The sequence below is a fragment of the Pygocentrus nattereri genome, chromosome 10 (assembly GCF_015220715.1).
Source record: "Pygocentrus nattereri isolate fPygNat1 chromosome 10, fPygNat1.pri, whole genome shotgun sequence".
Taxonomy (NCBI): domain Eukaryota; kingdom Metazoa; phylum Chordata; class Actinopteri; order Characiformes; family Serrasalmidae; genus Pygocentrus; species Pygocentrus nattereri.
In genome coordinates, this window is record NC_051220.1 from 37,232,069 (window position 1) to 37,248,474 (window position 16,406).

Here is a 16,406-nt window from a genome sequence, read left to right on the forward strand (position 1 = left end):
TGTCCTCATTTTCTAGCGCTGAACTGTGCCGACAATAGGGAGATATAATTTGCAACTCATTTCAAAACCGAACTATAGAACGGCCATTGTTACAGCATTAGCCATATATCCATCAAAGTCAAGGTTAATGAGAAACGAGGGAAAAAAATAGCACTGATCGGTTGCTTGAAATTCAAGCCTCTTTGAAGAAAACCCATCAGGAAGCATCAGCATCCTTCTCTTTATGCAACCCAGATCCCTAAACTGAACAGGAACTCGGCGAATCAATGCGCGCTGGCCAAGATGACCTTTGTGGGCATCTGCATTTTTTATTCTCCATCTGTGCTCGGATTATGCTCCGCTTCAGATATAGCTCACGTTCATCTTTCATGCTTTCAAACTGCTGGCCAATTTAAAGCAACTCCCAGATCAAAAATACCTTGGGGGGATTGTATTACACCATTCATGTCTGTCTCCACACAGACGGATGGAGGCTGAGAGCAAGTTAGACCTGCTATTGTGTAAAGATGCAAAACTGAAAAGGGTAAAGTGATTTCAAAATGTTGTGGGATGGATATGTGTGCATGTGCTGGAGTCACTGGACCGCTGGGAATGAGAATGATGTACTGCGTATAAGTCAGAGACCACCCTTAATATATTTTACACATTTCAATTTCCAGTCAAAACGGCCGTTAAGTACAAGATATCCATTTTATAGGAGGTCTTTCTCAGGAGATTAGATATCAAATAATCCTCTTGTATAAGGAAAGGGAGCATCAAAGGACAATAGGTGGAAAAAAACAGGAGTTTCCAAATTTGAAGAAAAAATTCTTCAAACCAGACAAATGGGGATACTTAACATCCATGCACCCTACATCCATAAGACCTGGTAGACCATCAAAACTGTCCACATTCAGATAAACCTCCAGACCTTAACAGCACTGAGTGTGCTTGGGATTGCTTGGATTGTGAGAAGCAGAAAATGCAACCAACTTCTAAGACTGAACTTTGGAGGTGTGGAAAAATGTCCCTGCAGATTTCTCTGAAAAACTGAAAACAAGTCGCCTAAAAAGAAAGGAAGCTTAATAAAGAAAAAGAGTGGAAACAATAATTACTGAAAAAAATGTCATTATATTGACATTTAATTATTGATGCTTCTGTGTAATTTTCTGTTATGTTTTCTGCATTTTTCCTGAAACTGAAAATTAACAATGTGTACTTGGCCATTTGGACTGGTCTCTGACTTGCACATTACTGTAGGTGAGCAGACGTGGGCTCGAGCAGTGGGCGTTTTGATTTTCAAACAGCATTAGAAGGTAATGTTAAACCCTGACATATTGATTCATAACCCAACAGCATGAGAGATTAATGCTGGATTCCTTTCATGAGGTTAGTCTTGAAAGAGGACACTGAATGCATTTAGACAAATCTGCCCCAATGTCAAGTTCACTTAGCCAGCTGGGACGCATCACTGCAATGCCTGCTGCTGATAAGCCAGTCCTGCAAAAGCTTTGAGTATACCTTGCTGTTCCACGGCAGTAAGTAGTATAATAAATATACCAGCCATAGAGGAGGAATGCTGGTGTTGTACTTTTTCTTTTTTTTTGTTTAGGTTGTGGAAGAAAAGCAAGTTTGTGCTTTTTGAGTAAAGCCGAGACAGAAAGGGAACTCGCTCGAAAGTGGCTCCTGGGGAAGTGTAGAGTACATCAGCCTCCCACTGCGCCTTCTCTCCTTTCATGCTCTTCTGCCTCCTCCCTGCCAGCCTGACTGCTGTCATTTCTCGCTCATTTCCATCATTTAGCTTGGCCAATGTCACAGCAACAGTGTCTGCTTCTACACACATTCATGAGCATCAGCCAGGGTTTATTTCCTGCTAATGAATATAACAGCACTGTCACAACAAAACCTCATACCTCTGAAAGTTCTTAATATCTGTATATGTAGGTTAAAAGAGAAACCTGAAAGTTTTGCTTTTAAAAAACTGAATAAACACTGATTCTATCATAGTTATAGTAACGTTTTTATTCCAATGGCTTTTCAACTAATTCTATTATTAGCATTGATGGTTAAATGTTAAAAGGTAGCTGGTATTTTTGAATGGAATAAAATATAAAAGCCTAACAAGTTTCTGAAAGGCCAGTGACGATATGGAGGGCGTTAAGATGACGCCTTTGAAATGCGCACCATGTCTCAGGCTTAAAAAAGAAGTAGGATGTGGTTCCTAGCAGGGTGGGCTGACACTTTGAAAATTAGGCAAAAAATGATTTGAGAAAGATCAAAATGAGTGATAATTAAAAATTTAATGTAACTTAATGTAAGTGTACTGACACAATATGGCTGCCATTATACACTGGTTTCATTTGTTTTACGTTATTTGTGTCCATGTTTTGGTCATTGTGTCCACTGAGATAGCAGCTGACAGTGACTTTGCCCCGTGGTTCAGAGCCTTTTTGTACCAGCTGCTTCTCTGTATACACTACACCATAGCTACGAGGCTACCTAAACCAGCTGCTTGACCCATGCAGCACCTCAGCTACGAGGCTTGTTTAGTCCTGTGGAGGCTGCCATGGCTGCCCAGGTCAGCAACTTCAGTGATGCTACACTGCAGCCATGAGGCTGCCTGGGCCGGCCACTTGTTTGATGGTACGCAGTAGCTGAATGGCGTCCTGGACTGGCAATTTGTGAGACACTGAAAGCTCAGCCATGAGGCTACCTGGACCAGCTGCTCGAGCGAGGTTACATCACAGTTAAGTGGCTGTCTGGGTTGGTAGCTTAGGAAACACTGCTTTGCGGCTCTGAAGCTTCCTGATGGTGTCTGGCAACATTAGTGATGCTACACCGCAACTACGAAGCTGCTTGAGCTTGCTGCTTGAGCAATGCTACCCCTAGTGGTCAAGGCCTTTCTCAGAGTATGAGGCTTCCAAGTCTGGACCACTTTATTTGTGGGGAGTCCTGGGCAGAGGGAGCCTTCCCCTGCAGCTAATGACTCTTTCTGTGCTAGCTCTCATAAGGTGGTTTTGGGGGGGGTTCCCCCACCAGCTGGGGAACTGTGTTGTGTTTTATTTTAAGATTGAGTGACCCTTATTAGTCCCAAAGTGGGGAAATTTCACCTCAATCTGTGCAGTGAAACACTACATACACACTAGTGAAGACATGCACTAGGGGGCAGTAAGCAGGCCTATCTACAGCACCTGGGGAGCAGTTGGGGGTTAGGTGCCTTGCTCAAGGGCACCTCGGTCACGTCCTGTCAGCTCAGGGGATCGAACTGATGGTCACAAGGCTGGTTCCCTAAACTCTAGCCCACAACCACCCATAATCCCCCCTCCCATTATTGTTGACTATGTATTTTGTTACTTTTGTAAAGTGTCCTTAGGTTTTGCCACTATATAAATTAAATTGATTTATTATTATTATTATTTCTATAACTAGAAAACCCAATGTCCCCATTCAGATTGTTGTAATCTGTGTATTGAGTATTGAACAAGCAAAAACAGCAAAAACTAACTTTTCCTCCACATTGAATGAATAAGCATGTTTCTAAAAACCCAACTCTACCTCTTGACCCCAAGAAGCAACCAGCAGGGGCTAAACAGCCCCATATTAACAAACTCATTAAAAGTCTCTTCCTGTTCTTTCCTGGTCTCGAATAAAATAAACACTAGAGGCGTTTCAGCTTTGATTAGTCTATGGAGAGGACAGAAAGTTTTTGTTTTTCTTATAACAGACTTTGTATACGGTGATTTAATTACCTGGTGTGGAGCTGTAAAGTTTTCTCCAAAGAAAAGAAAAACATTTTCTTGTAGTTATCATCTCAAAACATAAGATTTTCCTATTTTTTAGTAAAGTTATTAATATACTGGTCATAGGTTTGGTTCCTGACTTTTGCTGTAGTCCAGCCATTTGTTAAGCTCCATCTGATTTAATTTAATGAATGACTGGTTAGAAAAACTAGGTTTTGGATTGTTTTTCCAAATGTGAAGATAAATCCCTTTACGTATTATTCCAGAAGGCCTAACACTTTGGCACAGCTACGTATATGCAGGCAACGTAGGTAAGATGTACTGTCTGTTGAGTTTGGTGTTCTAAACACTATGCAAGTACATGAAGCCAGCGGCTATAATTATGTCCGTTTTCCCCCGAGCCCCGGAAAGGTTAGCGGGATAGAAAATCAACAAGTAACATGTGGTTATGCTGGCTACTGATTAAAAGAGACCGGTATTGATTTCCAGTATATTTAGATCATTCACATTCATAGGAATTTGACAACAGGTTTTCTTGGCAAAGACTTGCTGCTTTCTGAGTCACTTTGACCATTTGCTCTGCTGTAGAGGTGTGAAAAACACAGAGCTTTTTAAACGAGTGGCTGGACCTTATAATTTCCTCCCCAGCATATCTGGACTAATTGCATGTTCCTAAATACCTAAATGCTCTGGTTAACAGGGTAGGGAATAATGCACAGTTTTCCGTGTGGGGTGTGGAGAGGACCTTTAAAGTAAATTGAAAGTTTCTGACCACCCATGTATCTGCAAAATGTGTGCCGGAGCAAAAGCAATTTGTAGATCCATTTAGTTTTGTACCCTAATTATACAGTTACCTCCTGCTGTTAAGCAGTAGGAATGAAGGCATTTGCCGTTAATGACTAGAGAGTATTCGTACAACAAATGCACAGCTCTGTGAAGGGAGGGCCGTTCATACATTAGAGGAGAGGAAAGAGTAGATTAAACATGCATTTTCGCTTTCTTCACTCCAAACTTTCTCCAATTAGTGGACAGTGAACGCGGACTGGCATTCAAACAAAATTGCTGAGTGGGGGAATTTGCGTGAACATCATGGAAATCTTAACTGGTGTCATTCTCTCTCTCTTTCTCTTGCTCTCTCTTTTTTTTGAATACGTCGGGAGGAGAATCCTTGGCAAGTATGACCAGAAGCAGATGGTGCATTTGGACACCCACTCCCCATCACTGATGCAGCTTCCCATGCTTTGAGGGGGAGTGAAGTGCAGCGAAAACCACTGTCTGCTAAAGCACTGCAGCCATACTGTGGACAGATGTTCGTAGCTTTTATGCCCCGGCTTTGGATTGTTCCGCTAATTGGAGTTAACAAATAAACCATACCTTATTCAACCTGACAAGACGATGACAGTCCAAAAGAGGCAGGGAACCAGAAAAACGGTTCTTTTTTATTCTTTCGCCTGATAAAAAGTAGGCAGTTATTGGTATTACGCTACAGTCTTGACAGCTTGAGTCGTACAGTTACAGGTTTATGGTTCACAGTAAAATGCCAGCCTTATGGTGCTCTGTTAGCAGACTCCATCATTGGGTTTGCCATTTCAGAGGTGGCATGTTTGAAGGGCAGCGGTGCTGACATTTCCATAGCTCTGGGACATGGTCCAACAAGGTATTCCACAGCTACCAGCCACTCCAAAAGGCCAAAGGATAGACATTTACTGTCAGAAATGGCTCGATCAGTTTCAGTCCAATAGAAGCTAGCGAGAATCCACTAGCATTAAGAACCCCAGGGACAGCAGCTATCGTCTGGCCTGTCGCACATACTCACCTGCAAACAATGTCAGGGTTAGCAGAGGATAAAGTTGATAGCAAAATGAATACAAATGATAATTAAGCTTTTAAGGATCAATACAACACCTTCCACAAGTTCCCATTGGAAAAACAATGCATATCCCTACTACGTCCACCATAGTACATGCTTTAAAATGCTACCTTTATTAACTATTTCTCACTCGTAGCTCATTGAAACAAGAAATGCTTAAATTCTAAAGCTCAGGGCTCCCGAGTGGCGCAACCGTCTAAGCGTTGGCCCCATCATCAGGAGATCGCGAGTTCGATCCCTTGATTTACGATCAAGATATTTTGCAAGCTTTAAGACTTTCTGAATGTTCAAGGAGTTCTGTGAGACCACTCTTCAGTTATTTGATTTCCAGTCAAAACAACCTGTTTCAGAGTCCGAATCTGAATCTCAGATCTGACAAGGACAGTTTTGGTGGTCTACCAGGAATCGCAGTTGTTGTGAGTCTCTTCCATGTGCAAGTGGATTATTCTATATCGAATCTCCTCAGAAACATTTGAAAATGAGCAACTTATTCTTGGTTGTTTTGACTGGAAATCAAATAACTGAAGAGTGGTCTCACAGAACTCCTTGAACATTCAGAAAGTCTTAAAGCTTGCAAAGTATCCTGGATGTAATTAAAGCCAAAATCACATAACATCAACATCAAAGGCAAAGTACCAACCGCTACTTATGTAGGTTTAGAAAGGGCACTTAGAAAACGGGCAGCTCAATCCCCACTGCTCTTAAATAGTGCTCCAGATCTGAGTTGATTTGGCAGCGGGAGCTTACTGCTTTTTCCCATCGATGCTGCTAAAGTGGCAGAATGGGGTGTGCATGTGTGTGCCTAGTGAACAGAGGGCTTGGAGCAGGACTAAGAGTCTAGTGCTCTGCCCTTGGTCGTAGCCCATTCTAGGGCTTTGGGGCTCCCTCTGGATCGCCACAAGCCACAATAAAACTAGTGGACAGATGGAGTCAGAAAGACAAAAATTCCCTGTTCACTCGCCGACAAAAAAATAAAAAAATTAAAAATAATAAAAAAAAGAGGGCCAGCCTGCCATTAAACTACAAGGTCACTCATTTACGAGCAAATTTAACTAGGTGAAACATTTGTTTCTTCCTCTTTAAAGCTAAACTGCATCAACTGACAATAACCTCAAGCTAAAAATTTTGGGCAGTAACTTGTGTCACCTGAAATCTCTATTTTTGTACAAACTCTGCGCAAATGTAGTCTGTGTCTTCTTTACCTTATACAATCTGCCCCAGTGTAGTTGGTAAGTGTGCATGTCCATACTGATCACAGTGAAATGGATCAGTGGAATTATACCTGTCTATGAGCTATAAAAGAAGCTCCATGCTGCCTTTATTGTTGGATGGGCAACACTTTATTTGAATCCTGCTACATGACACTGACATAACCATGCTATAAACATGCCATGTGCTGTCATGTATCATGAGAGGTTTTGTTGTTTGGCCTTTTCTATCTCGGAGCAATGCGAAAAGAGAAATTTGTTTATGCATTTGTTGCAAGCAGCGTCGGTCACTGTAATGATCTCCTTCCTGGACTTCCTAAGAAAACAGTACATCCTTTACAACTTGTACAAAATGCATCAGCTCACATCCTAACAAAGACAAAACAGAGAGATCAGATCTGTTTTAATGAAATGCATTGGCAACCTGTATAGTTCAGAATAGATTTTACCGTTCTGCTGCTAGTTTTTAAGGCTCTAAATACATTTTAAGCTCTGCTTATGTCACAGTGTGTGTGCGTGTGTTTGTGTGTGTGTGTGTGTGTGTTTATGTTCTAGCATGTGATCTTAGATCTGCAGATACTGACCTTCTGCAAACACCCTCTGTAAAATACAGTAAACACAGAGAGACTCGTTCAGTTATTCTGCTTTCAAACTGTGGAACTCAGTTCACCTTTTATTAGACAGCCAAACTTAGTGTTCACTTCTAAGAAGCATCTAAACACGTCCCCCCTCTGCAGTAGGCTATGCATGGGTGTTAGTCTTGCTAAGTCAATATTTATGTAATTATTAAACATTGTATGCATCATATTCTCCAAAATGCTGATTAAACATGGACAGATTTGGTTTTGGGAGACAAATTTGGATTAATTGGGAGAATTTGATTAATCATATCCTGGAGTGATTTCAGTCTTTTCTTTATATTAACATCTTATTAACTGTTATTAACTTTCCACTTGCCTTTGAAGTCAAGAGGCATGTGAATATTTGAAATTTTGAAAATTAGGAAGAATGCTTATTATATTGAATTGCAGATCCTAATCGTACAAACAAAATCTCCCTTCTGATTGGTTAAATGTGTCACAGAATCATTTGCATAAAGTTTAACTCCTATTTTTGATGTACCACATGACCAAAACTCTGCGTACTGATTCTATCACACAACACATGGTTACATCTGACTGACATGGCGTTTCTCCTAGGACTTGAAATGGGATCCATTGTGGTCTGTAGCCACGCTGGACCAATGTAAATGCTGCGTTACACTTTATGAGGGTCGGTGAAATAGAGAAATAGCTGTTTTTGTGTAGGTGTTCTAACGGTTAAGAAAAGTTACAAAACATGTTCATTAAAATTGACCAGGGAGTAAAAACGCATTTCTGGATTAATCAAATATTAAACCTGAAGAGGTCTAATGACACTTTAATGCACCCCTTTAGTGCAGTGTTCTCTATTACTGGTTCTGGAGAGCTGCCTTCCTGCAGAGCCTAGTTCTGACCACAACTGGCCAAATCTGCTCCAGCTAATCAACCTCTGCCCAAGTCCCTGATTGGATGGATCAGATGTATTAGTGTTAAGTAAGGGGCAGGGCAGCTTACTGGATTGTAGTTGGAAGGTAGCTCTCCCTTTAAAGAGAGAGATGGAAAAAGAAAGAGAGAAAGAGAGAAAAGAGGTAGCTCTCTATCCCATACATTATTTATAAGCTTACTACCTCCCCCTGCTGATAAACAATGTCTAAAAATGTCTCCTTTTGTCTTTGAGAACAGCAGGTTAATTACCACGCTAGCGTCCATCGCATGACTGCTGAATTATTCACAACCTGACCACTTCCTGCCATAGAAGAGACCTTGTCATGAGTGAAGTGAGCTGAACTCAAAGGGAGAATCTGAATCTCAAATGTACTGGCATCAGTTATTTGAGCTGAGCGCTGTAGATCTCAGCTGAAGGAGCCCTACAAATGCTTCCTTATTGTTCAGAGGTGTTTAACTACACAGTAAGGGCATTGATAAAGGTGAGACTGCAGCGCAGCCAGGAGTCTAACATTGATTCAGACACATTAAAACCCAATACAAATATCAACAGCTGCCTGCGCCCACAGCACTCTAATACATCATCATTCACAGCTTAATTATTAATAAGCACAGGCGAGCCAGAGAATAAATGTTGTTCACGCTTGTCAGAGTGCCTGGCCCTCCAGCTACCTCCACACACAAAGACACTGTGCTCTACAAAACAGAGGGTCAGTGGTGAGAACAGAAAGCCTTAGAAGTGTACAGTTATTACTGCCATTTGATTTATATTCCATAATTATTTACATAGTTAATTCCAGAATGAACAGCATTTGCATTCAGTTTTCATTCTGGATGGAAATGTTTAAGTACACAACTGTTTCATGACCATTAAAGACAAAAATGTCAAAATATAAAGGATTATATATAAAGATATGGGTTTAAATAACTAAATATATGAAAGTAGGAAAGTACTTTTACACACACATAGTGTATATATATACACACACTCACTGGCCACTTAATTAGTTACACCTTGCTAGTAAAAGGCTGGACCCCCTTTGGCCTTCAGAACTGCCTTAATTCTTCATGCCACACTTTCAACAAGGTGTTGGAAACGTTCCTCTGCCCATTCTGCTCTGACCTCTCACATCAACAAGGCATTTTCGTCCACCCACACAGCTGCCCCTCACTGGATATTTCCTCTTTTTCGGACCGTTCTCTGTAAACCCTAGAGATGGCTGTGTGTGAAAATCCCAGCAGATCAGCAGTTTCTGAAATACTCAGACCAGCCCGTCTGCAACCAACAACCACGCCACGTTCAAAGTCACTTAAATCCCCTTTCTTCCCCGTTCTGATGCTCGGTCTGCACTTCAGCAAGTTGTCTTGACCACCTCTACATGCCTAAATGCATTGAGTTGTGGCCATGTGATTGGCTGATTAGCTATTTGTGTTAACAAACAATTGAACAGGTGTATCTAATAAAGTGGCCAGTGTGTGTGTGTGTGTGTGTGTGTGTGTATCACATTCTTGAATTTGACCAGAAAGAAAGATTTTTTTTCTTCATTTTGTTTAGTGAGCAAGATAAGCTCCATCAGAATGTGTTTATTACTTTCAATCACAGTAAAAGTGAACCTGAAACCTTCACATGGTGTCCAGTGAGAGCAACAGTGAGTTGAAAATGTGTGTATATATCATTAACATCTACAGTAAGTGGTTCAAGTAGCTGCTGGTTAATTTATTCATAGGTCTCCTGCAAACACTGTTCAGTGTAGTCTGCTGAATGTATGGCTTTAAGTGCTAAAATTGTGGGTTCTATCATAGCAACATACAGCACTATGCAGCTGGGCTTCAGCCTCAACTACTACAGATGGTGTGAACAGTCAGACTACCCAACTCTGTTTAGTCAAGTTTGACCCCACTACTACTGACACATCATTGTATCATATGCTTGCGTGGATGTGGCCATATGCATGTTTATCTCAGTCATTCTAATGTCAGACACTTCTTTCTGTTTCTTTCTGTGCTTTGTTATCACGATTAACGACTAGCAGGGCTGTCAGGTGGGATCAGAAATGAAATAAAAATTTTCTCCTTGTTCGTCTGTCAAATATTGAACTTTCCCAGCTTGGGTGGTGGTGACCTGCAAGATGGCTGTATAAAAGGTTTTTACAGGTATATTCTGACATACAGTATCTTTAAGAGGAAGTTTTCCAAAAACTCTTCAAGCCACAGATACTGCCGTCATCAGAAGATAAGAAGCATGGCTGTGCTGAGAGAACACAGTGAACATAAAAGTCTGTAACATAAGGTGAATATTAAGTAACTATGCTGTTTAGTTGTTTTCATCCAGGCATATAGTCATAGTTGAAAATTCTAGTATAATTAGTTGTCAGTAGAACAAACTCAAAAAGACAAGCAATAAGAGAGTACAGGGCGGAGTCACTCAGAATTCCTAGTGAGTTCGTTGATTTCCGGTTATTAGCTCTAAATTTACTTAAAGATCATGCTCACATGTTCTATAGAAGTTTAAGTAAGAGAAGATAAAACATACTTTACTTTGAATGTAAGTCAATGGACCCAGACTTTTTTCAAAGTAAATTTTGGCCATTTCTATTGGTCCATTCTTCATGAAATTCACAGAATATATATATATATATATATATATATATATATATATAAATGTACACATGTATGTGTGTGTATATAGTGTTTCTGCTTAGTAGTCCGCTTGGTTGTAACAACACAAATTACTGCGAACTCAGTAGTTTTTCCTCAAAGCAGTCATAAGTGTTTGGAATTCTGAAAACTTTATGAAATACAATACAGTTATGCCAATGTTGTGAAAATTCATAAATTAAATAATGTAAATGTTTTCTTGCACTTAAACGCTCATTTCTGCTGCAGTACAGTTTGTGTGATGAATACTAAGACTTGTTTTAACTGTAAAGCTTGTGTGTATTCAACTGTATGATTTTCAAAACTGATCTGACCTTTTCAGGGTTTACAGTGTGAAGCAGATCACTGAGCGTTTTAGCCCATTAACATTATTCAGTTCATAAACATGTTACCTCATTCAGATTAACTGTGCTTCTGAAAACTTGTCTGGTATCTCAAATATCCCCATGTTATGAAGAGCCCCATACATTTCTAATCAAAGCCAAAATGAATGGTTGTTTTGTTTGTTATAGCATGGTTTCCCTCTGTTTGGTAGCTGTAGTTCGTGATAGCAGCTAGTTGTCCTGGAGCCTCAGCAGAGGAAACAAATAATTGAAATGTGAAATTTTTTTTTTGTCTGAATGTAATAAATATTCAAACGTCAGATTTTATTTTCACTGCCCTAAAGACATGGAGATGAAGATGTGATGGAGTTCAGAGGGAGTGAAGAAGCTTTTGCCACGTCATCGCCGCTCTAAGAACATTGTACACACTCCGCCTCAGCAAACGTGCAAACACATCTCATCTCCCATCTGCAGCAGAGATTAGCCACAGATTAAACCACACCTGCATCAGATACCACAACAGGCAACACTTGATCTTTTGGATCGAAATCATTTCTGTAATCGTCGGGGTGCTGATTGTCATCACTTCCAGGATCTGCTGGACCACAGAACTGGCATCTGCCGCCTGTGTGGAGTGAGCGCTCTGCCCAAATGGAGGTCAAATTGCTTTCATTAGGTGCTCCAATGCAAATGACATGCCTCAGAAACAACTAAACACATCTCCATTCTGACAGAACGTAGCCAATTCGTCTGTCTGAGTGAGAGAGCTTTGCTTTAGTAATGGCTCTGCTGTAGGTAAGGGGGGGAGTAAATGACCGTGCCAGAGACATCATCAACTCAGATGATGCTGAACAGGAGGAGGGGCTTTAGTGTTGCCAACTGCTGCAGGTTTTAACGTGCTGGCCAGAATCATCACATTCCATGTTACTTAACGTTTTCAACTCTTTGAGACCACTGGTAGTTCCAAAAGGCACTTCGGCATATTCTTCATTACTTTCATATTTCATAAGCTACATTCAGAAGCTGGGTGTCGTATGAGGCTGTAATTGTCTTCTTTCCAGTCAAATAGATGGTGATGTAATTTTAAACCCTTATAATTTTTTCTACTGAAAGTCGAGCCATTTTTCCACAAATCTGGGCTTTAAACTTAAACAGATGGTGCCTCTTCAGTGATCTGCTCTGTAAAAGTGACTTTTATAAAATACAAAGAGCGTCTAAGATTTTTGGCTTTCAGCAGTATATCGTAAGCGTATAGCAATATGTGTGATCATAAAACATATTTTTTTGTTCAACTGAGGGAGCTTTTAAAAATAAATAAATAAAAAATTGCATTTATTTTATGCAGTTACTGAATAATTTGCCTTACGATTTGGATGTAAATTCAGATATTTTCTCTGCAAAAAGTCGGTGACCTCTTCACACTATGCCCCTCAGCATCTGCTGACCCTGCTCTGTCATTTTACATGGCCGACCACTCTGTGACTGAGTTGCTGTCGTTCCCAATCGCTTCCATGTTGTTATAATCCCACTGACAGTTGTTCCACAGGTGGCGTCCGATCACGGTACCACACTGGAATTCACTGAGCTCCTGAGCGCGACCCATTCTTTCACTAATGTCTGTAGAAGCAGTCTGCAGGCCTAGGTGCTTGGTTTTATACACCTGTGGCCACAGAAGTGCTTGAAACTGCTGAATTCAATGATTTGGATGGGTGAGAATACTTTTAGCAATATGGTGTAGGTGATTATACATCAAGACTTGTTGTCCATTATTATTCTGTCCATTACTACGTAAAGTGAAGTAGTTACCTATACATTATATCATACACAAACCTGTGCTAGAATTTTTAACTCACCTTAGTTAACAAAGTAAAATAGAGTAGTAAATTATCAAATTTTCTTGTGTTGAGACTAATTATACAACACAAAAGTGGACTGGAAAGTGCTTAATTCTCTCCAGTTACTGCTTAATAATGTAGTAATAAGTAGCCTGTGAATTACCAGCTACTGACATTCTACAGCTTAAAAAGAGCATTACAATAAGGTTTAATAAGTGCTCTGAAGAAATGCTTAATTCACTCAAGTTACTGCTTAATAATGTAATTATTAAGGCATTTAATTACTACTCACTGTTTCTTTTTAGTTAAATACAAGGAAGTGGCATTATAAGGTGTAAAAAGGGCATAATAATGGACATCTAACATGCTCAAAATATGATGAGTGCTCTAGTAAATGCTTTTTCCACTGTAGTTACTACTTTACAAAACAGTAATATGCAGCCTATTAATGGACTACTGGCTTCTTAAGGCTTTGGGCACTGCAAGGGCTACTGTATGTTTCATTTTTGTTTTCATTTTTTTGTTTGTCTTTTATGAGGGGGGGGGGGGTGGCTGGAATCATCAGAACATATATTAGGCATCTTGTGAACTTGCGCACCGACAGACAGACAGAGATCGGACAGAAAATGGCTGTGACTCACGATATGGAGCATGAGGTAGTCTCCCAGGCCTGGGGCGCTGTCGATCCGCACCAGAATGCTGTCCTTCAGTGAGGTGCTGAAGCCCACAGTCAGTCTGTCCGTGCGTGTGCTCGGCCGTTCATTAGCTGGCCAGTTAAAGCTGATGAGACCGCCGCCTTTACCAAAGATATACGTTGTTCCAGCTACGGAGACAATAAACAAAACAGAAGACAAAAGAAGATTGTGAGACACAAAATTAACATCTTTAAAAGTGTGAAAAGCACACATTACAGAGCTGAATGATTCAGTGATTTTTTGAAGTTTGATATCATACAAAAGCACAAAAAGGCATCACAGAACAAACCCAGTGGGCAGCAACTCATTTTCAGTAATTACTAGAAAGTGATAACAGTAGCAACTGACAGAGACAGTAACAATTACTGATCTATGAAAGAAGCCTGATGTTTTTCATGGTTTGAAACATGGTGTAAGCTTGTTTTTACCATTCAACGATGTAAAACAATTTTTCTTGCTTTTTTTTCTTTTTAAATAAGTTTGTCTGCAAACATACTCCTCAGTTTATACAACCCATATATGGAAACTATGCTGCAAAAGCAGCTTGTTGTCTGTGATGTTACAAAAATCAACATATATCCACCTATTCAGCCTACAGCAGTTTAGCTCCACCCACAAACACTGAAGTGATAAGCAGTGTTTCAGCCTGGACTTCTTTCTGAATGAGGCAGACAATCAGAACAGGGTTCTTTTGCATATATCAGCCTTAGAGGCACAGTAACAGTAGTAATTCTAAGGCATAAAGAGAGTTTGGAAACTCATAAAAATGAATGACTGTTTTTGGTACATAAAACCACACAAATGTTAAGAGTGGATAACATAAAAAACTAAAATATAGAAATAATGTAGGCTTATGGGCCCTGTAAAGCATTTTCACACTTAAAGCATGTGCAGGCAGCATATGGAGCGATGGATAAGCTGTGGTTCAGAATAAAAGGCCTGTAAAGCAGTAATAGATACCCTTCTGTTTTTATGCGCAGAGACTGTTCGCCAGCCAGCTCTACAAATGGCCTCCAGTCACATGGAAATTTAATGACGATAATACAAAAAAACTACAGCACACCATTAAAATGTCCTCTTCGAGTTTAGACAACTAGGCCAAAGACTTTGTGAGAATGAGCCTGGCATTTTTAAGTTGTCAGTGACTTTTCTCCTCTGCACCTTGTACCGCTTCTGATTGGGGCTTTAACATGAATAATGCCTGCACCTGGGTCACAGAAGCCATAATTCTTGGGGATGGAAATCTCCAAAGGGGCTGTGGGAAAATGCTGTGACCTATACCAGTTAAATATAGCTCTGTCCAGGGAGTAGCAGCGGGAGATTTTGATGAATGAATTTTTACCATTATCATGCATTTTACATGAAGGCAAACGTATCGTAGCATGGACAGAGAGATCAAAGAACGGCTGTTTGGTTTTCGTTTGACAGGTGAACCCACAGTTCTGTGCAAACGTGGGCTAATGCTAATACTGTCTTAAGCAAATGGAGGCAGTCTGAAGTGCCCTGACACCTCATGTATGCGTTTATCCTGAAGTGCAGTGAAAAGACTAAAGTGAGGTAGCAAATGACTACAAAGTGTTTACTCTGTATCATGTAGAGTACAGTGGCGACCTCATCACTCATCTGGAAAAAAAAAAAAAACTGCTGCCTGCTCTGGGTGAGGAGGGGACAGCTGGCCAGTCGGCTCCACAGTCAAACACCATGTCAAGTGGAACATCTGGCCCTGGAGCTCAGCAGCCTCGCTGTCAATACTTTAGCCCAACGCCAGGCTTGTTCATCCTGTGCCTGTGAAAAGCCATCGAGCAAGAATCTGTTACAGACTCTCGCCCATCTCCTTAGCCAATCCTCTAGATCGCCATCTATGGTCAGTTTCTGAGCTGCTCTTGGCTGAATATTTTGGGGAGGTGTACCACTCAACCCTGACGTTCCTGACATGCTCATACCAGAGCCACATTCTACCATGCAGCCATCATGTCGGTGTCTCTGCTGTACTGAGAACTGTCAATCACCCAAACGCTGGTCAGCGCCTGTGACGAAGAAAAATGGCCAGTGATTAACTGGGAAGGAAGTGGGCTTAAACTGGCCAGTTAGCAGAAGTACAAGATAAATGTTTCTAATAAAGTGTCCATTAAGTGGAAGGACACAGTAGGGGTTTCAAATAAAGCGGCTAGCAAGTGGACCTACAGCTTATGTCTTACTAATAAGAGGCTATTTAATGGAAAAATGGGTTGTTAGTGAACAAAAAAGGTAGGTGTTTCCAATAAATTGGCCAGTCAGTGGAAGTACAAGGTAGGTGCTTCTAACAAAGTAGCCAAAGAGCTGAAGTAGAAGGTTGGTGTTTCCAATAAAGTGGTCAGTTATAGGACAAGTAAGGTAGGTGTTTCTACTAAAGTGACCAGTGAGTGGAAGTAGAATGTACATGTTTCTAATAAAGTGGCCAGAGAGTTGACGTAGAACCTGGGTGTTTCTAATAAAGTGGCCAGTGAATGGAAGTACATGGTAGATGTTTCTAATAAAGCAGCCAGTAAGAGGACAAAGAAGGTAAGCGTTTCAAATAAAGTGGCCAGTGAGT

At 40.6% G+C, this 16,406-nt stretch overlaps 1 protein-coding gene across 17 annotated transcripts in view; it reads right to left on the reverse strand.

Moving 5' to 3' along the window:
* nrxn3a (neurexin 3a) overlaps positions 1-16,406 on the reverse strand; it is a 483,992-nt gene that overhangs the window by 96,133 nt on the left and 371,453 nt on the right. For all 17 annotated transcript variants that reach the window (XR_005130817.1, XR_005130816.1, XR_005130818.1 and 14 more), the window contains one exon: positions 13,781-13,962. Coding sequence is in view for 14 of the 17 variants with exons in the window: in XM_037542000.1 (XP_037397897.1) it covers positions 13,781-13,962 (182 nt within the window). In the remaining 3 variants the exon portion in view is untranslated. The remainder of the gene's footprint in view (positions 1-13,780; positions 13,963-16,406) is intronic.